The sequence below is a fragment of the Thunnus thynnus genome, chromosome 21 (assembly GCF_963924715.1).
Source record: "Thunnus thynnus chromosome 21, fThuThy2.1, whole genome shotgun sequence".
NCBI lineage: Eukaryota > Metazoa > Chordata > Actinopteri > Scombriformes > Scombridae > Thunnus > Thunnus thynnus.
This window is the reverse complement of record NC_089537.1, coordinates 2,311,332-2,325,746: the sequence shown is the minus strand read 5'-3', so window position 1 is coordinate 2,325,746 and position 14,415 is coordinate 2,311,332. Positions and strand designations below refer to the sequence as shown.

General features: G+C 38.8%; 1 protein-coding gene across 1 annotated transcript in view; it reads left to right on the top strand.

Moving 5' to 3' along the window:
* Nucleotides 1-14,415, top strand: part of dipk1c (divergent protein kinase domain 1C) — a 63,508-nt gene that overhangs the window by 3,167 nt on the left and 45,926 nt on the right. Inside the window, exons 2-3 of the mRNA XM_067577817.1 lie at nt 69-136; nt 809-2,285. Of these exons, the coding sequence (XP_067433918.1) occupies nt 2,061-2,285 (225 nt within the window). The 5' untranslated portion in view covers nt 69-136; nt 809-2,060. The remainder of the gene's footprint in view (nt 1-68; nt 137-808; nt 2,286-14,415) is intronic.

Below are 14,415 nucleotides of genomic sequence, written 5' to 3'. Positions count from 1 at the left end.
AAACGCTGATATTTTAAGAAGCAGGCAATGATTGACCTTCTCCTGGTTTCAATTATTCTTCCCTTTAGGATACGGAGAGTAAGATTTCATCTCTCTGTGACAGACGATAACGACGAAGTCCGCCTGGCAAGAATCTGTGAGTTTTCCAATTGCATTTTCTCCCTCCTCCCACCCACAGTTCATGGTTTTGGATGCTTCAGTGAGAAACAACAACAACCACATCAGGAAATTGTAATAAGGGCTAAATAATTGGAAGGCAGAGTTTTGAGATGTGTCAGCAAAAATCTTTAGAAACCGGGAGACAGAAAGACACCAGACAGCTGACACATCTCTGATAGTCTGATAGCGAGAGCAGTTTGTTTTTCTTTAGAAAAAAAAACAAAAAGAAAAACAGGAAACAGATAAAAGTCTACAAACTTAAATCCAACTGACCCCATAAAAAGAACAGATAATTAGCTTTTTCAACAACAACATCGGAGGAAGAACCCAGATAGCTTTCAGAGCGGCTCTCTGAACCCTTCATGAACTTTGGGGAAAAGAGGAGTTTTTATTAGTTTGGATGCCTTTAACTGAAAAACTTTCAGCAGATAAGCCATCTGAGAGAAAGCAGTAAAAGTTAATGATATATTAGAGTTTTTCATAGTTCTGGAAGGGAAAAAGAATTTTAGATGATTTCAAAATTTTAAAGCTTGAGTTAAAAATGTATTTCAAGAGTTTGGAAAGTTCATAAAATGAAAGCTCATGAAAATGAAGGTTTATTTGCTCCTCTTCTTTAAGGTGAACCTTATTCTTTTTCTCATCGTTACAGGTCCAAGGACATCTTTTTCCATCATTCACCATCTCCTTTTTCAGAGATCAGAGCTGTAAAAAAAAACTCCTCTGCTGACACCAACAAAGCATTTTTCTCTTTTTCTTCTTCAAAGACGCTTGTTAAAGGACATTTTCCAGCATCGCAGAGCTCTTTTCTTTGGATATTTCCATCGTTTCTTTTTCCAATCTGAAGATTTTGTTGGATGTTTTGAAGTTTTTTTGCCCTGTAAATGATTTTCAGCTCAATGGTCAGATGACCACAGAAACAACGGAGACCATGAGGAGGTGATGTGAGGACACTGACAGCTTTTGGAGGAAGCAGAGGGTCCGATGGGAGAGTGTGTGTGTGTGAACAGAGTGTGTTTATGTGAAGAAACTCTGTGTTTGTGAGTGGAGTTGCACGCATGTGCATCCAAATGCTACAGTGCACTGCAGACGGGCCCAGACACCCATTGATTGTTATTTCCTGTTGCTCAATATTTGTTGACTCGCTGTGAGGAAAACAAATCAACCAGTCAGATATGAAAGAAGGAAATCTCAGCACGGACAAACAAAATTTCCAAATATTTCTTGTGGAAACGCTGCAGAGCCAAGCTGGAGGTCGGACCAGTCAGCTGTCACAGTCTGGAATGTGTTGCTCTGATTTCATGATTACGGAGAACTCTCCTCTTCTGCTGTTTTTGTTTTTCGGCAGAGTTTTATCCTAAACTAATTGTTTTTTGGGAACAAAGCGGTCCAAACACTTGTTTTCATTTCGCTGAGACGGACCATCAGACGGCTGGCGGCGACACACAGTCTCAGAAAAAAACAGGAAAAAAAAAGGTCTTGATGTCACAGATGTGTTTTGATGAGTGACATCTTGGATTACAGCAGTGCCTCAAAATTTCCACCTAAATTAATTGCAGGAGCATCATGGGAGTTGTGACGACACAATAAAAGTCTGGGTCTTAACTGGTGTAGCAAGATGCACTGGCAATATCATTAACTATATTATAATACAAATGTACAATTATATATTTTAATCAAACACAATAATTGATAGCTTAACAATATTAATTTTTTTTTCAGTTTTAACAGCACATTTAATCAATATGACCTCATAGGTATTTATTTTCCTTTAAGAGGATTATTTAACATTTTCAATCTACTAAATTTAGCTTTTTTGTCCTACTGCTACACCAACATTTTTGAGAACTTTTTAGGAGACAATTCACCAGCTATTTTGAAGATTTTGGACGCTTTTTGGCAGCATGCTCCCAGGAGGACTGATGTCAGGCGGAGGGGGTCGTGGTGGCGGCGGCCTGTGCCTGCTGCGGTGGCTGGGTCTCAGGCTGTGGTCCCGTCGGGGGACCCTGGTGTTCGCTCTGCTCTGGTTTGGCTCCTGGTTGTTCCTGAACGGCCTGGTTCTGGTCCACAGGAGCATCCTGTCTGACTACTGCACCGACGACAAGAGCAAGAGGATCCTGCACAGACTGGTGAGTCAGAAACCTACTCAGACGTTTTTATTATATTTATTTTATTTTATTTATATAAGGAATATACAAAAAAATCAAAATCATTGACCTCAAGATTTTTTTTGTCATATTTTGATTATATATTGACTTATTACCTAACTGACATAGAGCTGCAGCTGATTAGTTGACCGACAGAAAATTAATCGGCAACAGTTTTTATAATCGAATAATCATTTTAGCCTGTTTTAAAAGCAAAAATACCAAACATTTGGTGGTTCCAGCTTCTCAAATGTGAGAATTTGATGCTTTTCTTTATCATACATAATAATAAATGAAATACCTTTGGGTTTTTGAACTGTTGGTCTGACAAAAACGTGTATTTGAAGACGTCAACTTGGACTGTGGGAAATTATAACAGCCATTTTTCAATATTTACTGACATTTTATAGACAAAAGGATTAATTGAGAAAATAATCGTCAAATTGGTAACTAAATTAATCGTTAGCTGCAGACCTAAACTGATGGTTTGTCTGATTTATACAAATCTGATACGACCTGCAGCCTCTGTGTTTGTACAAGTCGGACTGACTTTTGTTTCCACTGATGGTTGTGAAGCTTTCTGAGTCACAGTTACACCAAATTAGTACACGACAAATGCATTAATGCTATAGATGGGTTGTGTGTTTGTATTTGCGTGCCGTCAGTCAGTGTGTTTGTATATGAACGTGTGCATGAATCAGGATCTGTTGCAAATCTTTGTCTAAAAATAAAAAAAAACCTGTAAAGCAGCTCTGTGCTGAGGTTTGGAGTCGAGTCGGTACATTTTTTATTTTGATCATCAACAGTGTCAGCTAACCTGTGTCCTGTTTAAGTTTCATTTTAATCGATTTTGGTTTTACCTTCATACCTTGATATGGTACTGTCTATTAAAGATGCCCTCTGCTAAAAAAAAACATGCCTTTCTTCTTGTTCTTGGTTGTTCTCTTCTCTCTGCAGAATGATGTACGTGCAAAGTTTGTTTTCACATTTATCAGCTGAAGCATGAAAGTTTCTCTGAGCTCAGCTTAAATCTCAGTTTAACGCCTGGACTAACCAATCAAACCCATCATGATCCAGTATGCAACCTGAAACCTCCAGCGCACAAAAACTGAGAATGGACTTTACAGTGAAGTAGGAGGCATCTTGTGTCCATCAGTTACACTTCTGAAATGAAATACATTTGCATATTCACAGATTCTGGAGTTTTACATGAAGACAAGGAGGAGATGTCGTTCTAAGAATTTCTATGAAATTGCACTCCTTTGTGTCTTGAAACATGTCTTGAGGGGATCTTTAAATGGTAAAATAGTTGCTGCATCAATATTGCAGATATAAAGAAGTAATTCTAAAAATGTTGGCATTGAACATTAAACCTCCCCTCCAGACATGTCATATATAAAAAATAGTCATTGCATTGGAACAATAATGTTTGTCTGATTTGGTTTTTCCACTAAAACAAATAATTTCCAGTTTAAAATCCTTAAAACTGCATCTACTCCTTCTCTCTCATTAAAAATTCCAGAAGCTATAAATATGCAAATATATCTTATCTCAGAAGTTTTCATGCTGGACTCAAGATGTCTCTTTCTTCACTGTAAAGTCCATTCTCAGTGTTTATGCACTAGAGGCTTCAAGTTTCCACATCGCAACCGTGTCAGTTGCATACTGGACCACAATTTGGCTGATAAACTAGTTATGATGTCACAAATCCTGCTCGTAGGCCCGACACAGATTTTCAGTGAGCTCAAACAGACTTTCTGTTATCAGCAGATGAATGTAAAAACAAACTCTGCACATAAATCATTCTGCACAGAGAAGAAGAGAACAACATCCAACAAGAAGAAAAACATTTTTTTTGAGTGGAGTTTTTTTGATAGCTGGTTGTCCACTAATTGGAAGATCGGCGGTTCGATTCCCGGCTCCTCTCGTCCGCATGTCGATGTGTCCTTGGGCAAGATACTGAACACCTAATTGCTCCTGATGGCTGTACCATCAGTGTGTGAATGATTACATTTCCTTTGATGGTCAGGTTGGGACCTTGCATGGTAGCCCCTGTACTCATTCAGCATATGAACGTGTGTGAATGGGTGAATGTCATTCATAGTGTAAAAGCGCTTTGAGTGGTCGGAAAGTCCATTTACCATTGACTTGTTGTATCTTGTGTTGTTTAGAGTACTGATACTTGTGTATATATATATAACAAAAAAATCAAGTTGGTGCCATTCTGGCTCTGGTGTTACTAATCAAATTAAAACAAGCTTTTGTTGCCTGCTATCAATTATCTGATATCTGAATGTGCTTGAATGCATCACCAACTTGAAAAATAAGATGTTTCATAGTGATGGATTATCTCTCTGCAGAAAGTCTTGCATGTGGATTTTTATAGTAATTAATGGAAACCAAAGGGTGCCTGGAAGGAAGGAAAACAATCTAAAAACTGATTTGGAAAATGATCCACAGGAATGTAAAGTACCTCCAGTTAATGGGACACAAACATGCAGAAGCCTCAGTGCTGTGTGTGTTTTAGTGTCTGCCGCTGTGTTTACAACCCAAACACCCGTCTGTGTTTACTTCTGCTTGTTTGTCGTCTCTTCAGCTTTAAAGACTTTCTTCAGAATATTTACGGTCTGAAGGACAAACTGTGGCTCCCATCGACTGTCTCTGTGAAACCCGCCGACGATCATCAGTCAGGCAGTTACTGTAAACAGGCAGGCGAGGGGAGATAAACGGCCAGAGGTCAATAGCTCTTAATGGCCTGCTGCTCTTATCCACCGCAGCATCTACTCGTGCACTGTGGGTAAACACAGATAACAAGATGCTCTCTCTTTTCTTTTCCATCTCTTAGTCTTCCAAACTTCCACTCGTCACTTTCTGCACTTAAAAACTTTAATTCTCTCTCCCATTTCTGGATTTATTTTTTCTCTATGTCAACTTTACCCCCCATACTCCATTCCTCATTCATTTTCCTTCCTGAGTCTGTATTCCCATTAAAACTTTTTTTTTTTACACAATATCCTTAATTTTAGTGGAACATAGGAACTCAGGGCTCTCCTGGATAGTGTAAAAATCTTATAGATTTACATTATGACCACCAGTTTAAATTATTTAAACTTTATTTCTGAGAAATCATGTTCTGTCTGTCATTTTGGTGGATGACTAAATACTACAATGCCCATGAGCCTCAGCTGCTGTTGCTATGGAGAGAAAACCAGTCATATGTGTGAATTAGAGCGGTAATTAATTCACAATGCTTTGCTGCTGAAGTTATATTGAAAAAATTTAAAAGCAGACCAATTTAATCTGTGATCGAAACATTGTGATCATCAGCTTGATCGAATTTTAAATGGGACATATTCTGCTTTTTGTGGTTTTCCGTAATTTATATCCTGTGCTGATGTTGGATATTAAACATGGTCAAAGTTCCAATGCTTGAGGTGAATGTGTGTAGAAATGCTGCCTGCAAGTCAAAGCGCAGGGCTTCAACCTGCTCTGGTCGTTTGTTTCTACTTCTCTAAAGAGCTGGCTCATCACACATGCCCATAAACGGCCATCTATTCTGTAGCCCTGGTTGCTAAGGTGGTTGCTAAGGTGTTTCCATGTGTTGTCCACTCTCATATTTCAGATGTGATTCAGCTCCAACATGTACGGATGGATTTGAGAAGTTGACATTTGGAGTAAAGAAGGAGAAAAAGAAGTGAAATCCTGCTACTATAGTTTGTTTACGTAGCCTCCGGAGTCGGAGGAAGCTTCCTGAAGCTGACCAATCAGAACAGAGTGGGCTCATCAGGAGGCGGGGCCTTAAAGAGACAGGCGCTAAAACAGTCTGTTTCAGACAGAGGCTGAACTGAGGGGCTGCATAAAGGACCAGTAGAAGATAAATAAGGAGTTTTTAACTGGAAATCATGTAAAGATATCCCAGTAGAGCCCCAGAATATAAATGTAGAGCTGGAAATATGCAGAATATGTGTCCTTTAAGCTTGGTGATTGGCTGTTTTATCTGAAGAACCAGATATTTTATTTTAGTTGTTCATCTTTTGTACTGATGATTTAATCAGGGGAGTTTCATGTTAATCCAAGCTGTAGATGAGACTAACATTGTTTATGGGAAAAATGAATAAGACCAGAAAGGAACCAGAAGTGTCTGTTCAGCTCACCACACCTCCTATAACAGCCCTCATGAGTCTCATGTTTTACATCACGTTTTAATGCTTTTGTTCATCACTTGTGATGTAAGAACATAAGATTTCCACACAGTCAGAGAAATAAAAAGCATGCGTCCAGGGTTAGGGTTAGGGTTAGGGTTAGGGCATTTGAGTGACAGCTGCCATCTAGCGGTCGTAGTAACTGTGAGGTGGGACAGTGGTGCAGTTCAGATGACGTTTATATATGTGTACTGATTTCCTCATTCAGCGGAAGAGGATGGATGGAGGCTTTAACCCAACAGTGGACTTTGTTTCCTGTTTCTAACCGCGAATCTGGACAGTTTTTCAAAAAGCGTAACTACAATCGTCCCCTAACCTTAACCCCGTGGTTATTATTGTAGCCATGACGATGAAGGTGGCCTAACTTTAAGGAAGTAGTAACTTTAACCCACCACATGTTTCTCTAACCTTAACAAAGTGATTATTTTAACCCAAAGCATGATCTTTAAACCTAACCAGACCTTAACTACAGTGTTGTCACATCATTATAGTTTAACAATGATGTGTGACAAACAAATTATGTCGTCCAGCTGATTACTGCCGATAGAAAACGCTCCGATGTGTCGTTCTGGAGTCACATGATCAAGCCATGTATTTGGATGGTTAATTTGAAGGACTTGTTGAATCTTAGCGCATCACTGAGCACATTAGAGGAGGTTATACCAGCGACTGGTTCAGGAGTAGTTTAGTTCAGTCTTTCCATGACTCTTCTTATTTTCCATTACAGTTATTTTGTAGTTCAGTAATTTGGAGACAAGAAACATTTATAGCCTTTCATGCTGTTATTCTGCGTCTCTGTGGACAATTGGCACACCCTACAAAAACAATGATTCAACTGACAAAATGAGACTTGGAGGCTTCCCAAATTATCAAAGTTTGCCCTGAATTGTTGTAACAACATAGATCATCTCTGCAATTATTACAAATCATAGGCGATCCACAGATAGTCAACACAATGTGAACAAAACTGAACTAAAACTCAAATCTTCTCTGTTACTTTGGCCTTTAACTTTTGGTTTTTGTTCCCCCTGAACAAACAATGTTTGAACATTTCAGTGACTTGATGAAAGCAAAAAATCTGTTTGTCTTTAGAGTCGGCGTCTCATCAAAGTTTTCCATCACACAGGCCGTGATGTCACTCTCCCTCCTGATATTAAAACCTCTTACAAATCCAAAGTGGAAACTGATGAAATCCCAAATAAACAGAGAGATCCAAAGTCAACAAATACCGCAAGTTTTCTGAACTAACACTGCATTTTTGCTCCATCCGTCACATTGTTTGAAATGCTCTTGGAAGTTCAGAGAGGGGTTCCAGTAACATATTGACCGAGAGCAACAAGAGGTGTTGTGTTTCCAGAAGCTGATTTGGCTCCTCACACAGCAGTAATGCAGTACAGATGTAGTTCTGCTCCATGAAGCTCCATTTACCAAAATCAGTTTGAAAATGTTGAGAGTTTTAAAACAAAAAGCTCAAGTTGTGTTCGCTGACTGATGGATAATGCTGCTGTCGTTGCGGTGAATTACCGTATTACTGCTGCGATTTCACCACGGCCGGGGGTTCAGGCTTGTCTTAACTGCTCCAGGTGTCGTAGTAACCTGAACGAATCTTTTCTTCCTTCCTGTGGGCTCATCCCTCCATTCTTAGACTTTTCAACCTGCCTTTGAAGAAACGGATTAAACAGCGTGTATGTGTTGAAACTGCTTTTCAGCGAAGTACTTGACACTGAGTAAAACATGAATGCAGAGGTTCTGAGTGAAAAGTTTAGCTTTGTGTTTACATATGAGTAATAACTTGTGAAAAAGAGAGACGGACAAGGAAGAAATTTAAAGTGAGGCAAAGAAACTTCCAAAGACAAACTAAATACTTAAGTAAAAGTACCAATACAGCATGTAAAAATACTCCATTACAAGTAAAAGTCCTGCATGAAAGTGAATAAAAGTACATAAGTATTATGAGCTTGATGTAGTTAAAGTATTGCAGTAAAAGTACATAAGTATTATGAGCTTGATGTAGTTAAAGTATTGCAGTAAAAGTACATAAGTATTATGAGCTTGATGTAGTTAAAGTATTGCAGTAAAAGTAGTGGTTTGGTCCCTCTGACTGATATATTATTATATATGACATCATTAGATTATTAATAGTGAAGCATCAGTGTTAGAGCAGCATGTTACTGTTGTAGCTGCTGGAGGTGGAGCTAGTTTACACTACTTTATATACAGTTAGCTAGTTTAGTCCAGTGGTTCCCAACCTAGGGGTCGGGCCCTCCAAAGGGTCAGCAGATAAATCTGAGGGGTGGTGAGATGATTAATGGGAGAGGAAAGAAGAAAAAACAAAGTTCTGATACACAAATCTGTTTTCAGTTTTTGGACTTTTTCTCTAATCTTTGATTTTTGCTGAAATATTGGATCATTTGAACATTTATTGAAATGAAAGCATGTGAGAAGTTTAGAGGGAAAAATCACTATTTGGTGGAGCTGTTAACAACTCATAGACATGTGAAATGTGACCCCGACTACACACTGCTTTTTGTAAGACGTCAAAAGACAAAAAGGTTGGAAACCACTGGTTTCATCTTTAACAATGTGTTGTATTTTAAAAGCTTGTTATATTATCCATTGTGTCGAATCTTCATCTGAAAAGTAACTAAAGCTGTCAAATAAATGTAGTGGAGTAGAAAGTACAATATTTCCCTCTGAAATGTAGAAAGTAGCATCACATGGAAATACTCAAGTAGGATTTTTCATGCAGGACTTTTACTTGTAATGAACTATTTTTACGTTTCTATATTGGTACTTTTTCTTAAGTAAATGATCTGAATACTTCGTCCACCACTAGACACAGCATGCAAATCATTTGCTATATTATCATAGCAGCAGTTGGATCAGTCCAGAAGGTTAGATGTTTATATGTTTACTGTGTGTAGGACTGTGCTGTCGTGGGACAAAGATAAAAATACACTCTTGGGAAACTCTTGGTTGGTGCTCAATCATCTCAGAGACGTCCACTCTGAGCTGGAAGCTGCTGGAGATTTCAGTATGAAAACAAACCATCTTATTTTGAGGCTTAAGTCATACAAGTCAAACTCTGTCTGGTTTGGGAATTAGTGATAAATTTCAGCAAACAGCAAATGTTGACTGACTTCACCTCACTTTATTTTCTGTCCATATTCTAAATTAAATTTGTTTCTACTGCTGCAACTTGTCATTTTAAAGGCAAAACAACAATTATTATCAGTTTTTTATCACAGATACACCTTTCTTTCCACCATGTGCCTCATTCATCCTGCTGCAGAGTGAACAAAGAAAACGTTTTTTTTTTTATTAGGACACACATCAAAGAAGAACCATATTCCCTTTGCCATTACCCCCGTGTGCCCTGATGTCAATATTACAACATCAAACAGAATTATAATGTAAAATTCCCTATCAAGTCTATCTGAATCCTCTATATTTCTTATTCATGCCAGGTTTCTGAAAGAATGATATTTATTTTTAAAAAAAAGACATCTAAAAGCATCAATGTTGGAAAAGCCAAAGAACTATAACTTTTGAAAAACTTATCCACAACCTGAAAAAAATGTATAAATGTAGGTGTGACCAGGCTTAATATAACATAATAATAAACTGTGGTCATACGTACATTTCTTTTCAATTCAGTGACTTATTTCTATCCAACAAATCACACCACTTCTTGATTTTTCCACAGTGAGGTATATGCAGCTCTGTCACTTCCCTTCACATTCTCTGCTGTGTAATATTTATGTTGACTCTGCAGCTCTGCACATATGGTTTGTGTTCAGGCACAAATTTGTGTGTTTCTGGAGACCCTCTGACTATTTATGGTCTAATGGCTGATGTGTTTCTAACCCTGTCCCTGCATGTCTCTGGCATGCCTTTGCCTATTTATGGCCTGACGCTACATTTTTAATGGCCTACCTCTATTTTCTAATGCAGTCTGGTTTGTTCTTTCACAGGGGGAATATCAGGTTTATCTATACCCAGTGACTCAGACTCTGACATATCATGAATCTAACTTGGTACATTTGTGAATTTTATGATCTCTTGCAAACTTTGGTGTTGTGTCTTCTTGCATGCTCATGCAGGAGTCACGAATACGGTGTTTCTTTTGATTAAACGTCAAAATTATTGTAAGAGAAAATTATCTTGTGTTGCAAATTTGATGGAACATGTGCCAGAATGACACATACGAGCAAGGTCATGGTTTTAAAAGGAAATGAACAGTGATCTCCGATGTTAAAGTCTAGTGTTTCGATGACCCATCCATCCACCTAGACCTTAAAACCATTCATTTTTACTTTTCTTTACAGATACCTGATACTAATGTTTACTACAAACTTAAGTACAAAGAGCGCTGCGGTTCTTATTTTTAACTGATGTTAAATTTGAGCATCTTGATGAGTAGTGTCTGAATTTATTCCTCTTAGGCAGCAAACAGCCCCAACAACCTTCACCAGGGCTGCCTGTATGTAGCCTGAAAGACAAAACCCAGGGCAAAAAAATGTCAGAAAGGCACTCAATGCACTCACTGCTGCTCATTAAAGGACACATATTCTATACATTTCCAGCTCTATATTTATATTCTGGGGCTCTACTGGAATATCTTTACATGATTTCCAGTTAAAAACTCCTTATTTATCTTCTACTGGTCCTTTATGCAGCCCCTCAGTTCAGCCTCTGTCTGAAACAGGCCGTTTTAGCTCCTGTCTCTTTAAGGCCCCGCCTCCTGATGAGCCCACTCTGTTCTGGTTGGTCAGCTTCAGGAAGCTTCCTCCGGCTCCGGAGGCTACGTAAACAAACTATAGTAGCAGGGTTTCACTTCTTTTTCTCCTTCTTTACTCCAAATGTCAACTTCTCAAATCCATCCATACATGTTGGAGCTGAATCACATCTGAAATATGAGAGTGAGCAACACGTGGAAACACCTTAGCAACCACCTTAGCAACAAATGTTTAACATCTGACATCAGAACAGGATATAAGCATGATACATCTTCATTGATGTTTAAAATAACTGAATTAATTAAAGCAGCTCAAATGAGTGTATCAACATTTTCATCAACTCAGATCTTTTCTCATCTGGTCGATGTTCAGAGACACATCAACCAAAAATAAAAATAAAAAGGAGGGGACAAAAACAGGATTCCCCAGTGACACCTTTGTGTATGATACAGTGAAAATCTGTGAATTTAAACTCACGTACTGCCTAAAAAATTATATTTTTTTGTTAGAAATTTGTAAAAACTAAAAACACTGGAAGCAAATGAAACAGTGACAGGTTGAAAGTCAGTACACAGGAGGGAGGTTTGTGGAGGTCTTGACACTCAAAACAAACACGCTGACATTTTAGTGTGACGGCGGTGAGGCGAGACGACCTGACGATGGTCTCTCTGTCGCCTCTGGCAGGAAGACTTAGCTCCTGTCTCTGAGGAATGACACAAACACACCGTTTAGAAGCTGAAGGTTGATGGAGTGAAACGCAGCCGAAGGGTAAAAAAAAACATCCCTGATGACATTTTTGTTGTTGAAGTCAAAGTTTACACTGTCTTTCATGTTCTAACTGAGTTTCATGATCCTCAGACCCTCGAGAACTGTTGAAAACCTTCTTGTATCTCAGAAGTCAGCAGAAACATGGAAAATACTCTATTACAATCAAAAATCAAGCAAACAACATTTTATCAAAGATCTGCCGGTTTTTAAAGGTATAATATGTAATTATTCCACATTAAAATGTCTAAAAACAACTAGACCTATGTTATATATGTTGTTGAGTTGTGTACTTACATTATCCCAAATGTTTCCAACAATATTCAAACCCAGAGAAATCTGTAATTTAATCAAAGTAACGGACCGTTTCATTAGGTCGCATGTCAATGGCGTCATACCTCCTCTACCAAAGAGTAAACACGCACAAGATGCATACGGCGGCGCTGTGTTTGTCCGCTACAATGGCGTCTACCAAAGAGTAACTTACACACATACAAGATAATACATCGGCGTTGTGGTTGTTCCACACAAACTGTTATAAATTCTCTCTTGTAAGTTCTCTCTTGTTCTACAACTGAGTCTGTGCAGATGTTAGAAGTCAGCAGCTGTTGGTAAATCAACCCAGACTGTAAGATAAATACAGAGAACTGACAGGAGGATGAATCTCAGGTAAATCCTGGATTTGTGTTCTACAGGTGATTTATAGCTGCAGGTCACAGAGCTGAAGGGAAATCAAAGAGTTCATTTTCTCATCTGGCTTTTCTACAGAAACTCATGAATGTTGTGTTTGATGTTTGAGCCCCGACAGCAGGAAAAATTCTTAAATCGATTCAAAAGAGGGATAGAAAAAACATGCATGTAATTTCATTTCCTGTGACTTTATTTCAAACAGCGTCAGAGTGATTTTTGTTGCAGTCCACCCTCCACCGTCTCTGAAACTGTGAAGATTAAACTGAACATGACAGCTGTGATATAACAAACAAAACTAAACATATTGTTCTGTCAGCGTCCCCACATGGGCGCCTAGTTACAGTTAAAAATGCAAGTGCAAGATTAATTGTCAGGCGGTATGGCAGGAAATCATTCATTCATTTAATTAACACCTGAAAGTGCCATTTCCTGCAATGCAGAGCCTTCAGTCATGATCAATAAAGCTGCTCTTTCACTATGAAGCTCAGTTTATATTGCACTATATATTAATATATTAGGTCTCTTTCTGTCCTTCCTGAGTCTGCACTTCAACACACTCATGAATACACTGATCTGGTTTGAATAAGTGAAAATATGATCCAATGCTGTGTCTCAAATCTAATACTTCTGTACTTACACTTAACATTTTGAGTGCATAAGTGTGTTCACACTGAGAAGTATGGGAAACGCAGTGCACTGTGAATACCCGGATGGTGCGCTCAAAACAGTCAAAAAGTTGAGTGTGGAACTGTGGACACTTCTCGCCCTCAATGGTCGCCATCTTGGCTACGTGGCAGAAGGGGAGGGACCACTTTTCAAACTGGAAATGGCGGCCGGGTACGTTGTAACTACGGTGAACATCGCCGCATTATACAAATGTAAGTTATACATGTGTTTTTTAGCACTAAGCACCACTATACTGTTGTCGGTTATAAGCAATCAGTATGTTTGTTGGGTTGATTTAGCAGTCTGTAATGATTTGGTAGCGTGAACGATAACGCTAACGCTAGCTAATGCTAATTTGCGATCGTCATTTCCAGTAAGTGCACAACGGCTGTGTTTGATTTGAGACGACACTACCCTGTAGAAATTCTCGCACTACGCCAGTAATATATAGTGTACACAGTGTACTACATGAAAGTGTACTAACAGAAGTATGTGATTTGAGACACAGCTCAGGTCTGTTAGCTATGTAGTGTGTTAGAGTAGCTAGCTAGCTAAAACCAGCTAGCCGAACAGCTTCTCCATTCACATCCTTGCACATCACACCATAACCTATAATATTATACCTGGCTCAGCCAAGCTGTTTAGCTCACTAATAAATGAAAGTAGATGTGAAAGAGACACAAGTGTTGGCAGTTCTTCTCTCTCTGTGGCTCCTGCAGCCAAATCCTTAAATGTTTCTCTTCATAAATCAGTGAAACACACTCCAAAACTGATTTGTTATTCAGGAAATAACTGCTCATCAGTCTGCTCACTTATCCACCGCACTAAATCCTTTCTTCATAATCACTAGAAGGGCTTCAGAAATCACACACACACACACACACACACACACACACACACACACACACACACACACACACACACACACAGGCAACCTAAACAGATCTTCTAGGCAAACAATCAAGTGGTTTGAAGTGCAGAGTGTCGTCCCAAGCAGCTGGCTGACAGACAGGTCCGTCGGGGGGTTCCTGTACCCACAATGCACTGCGG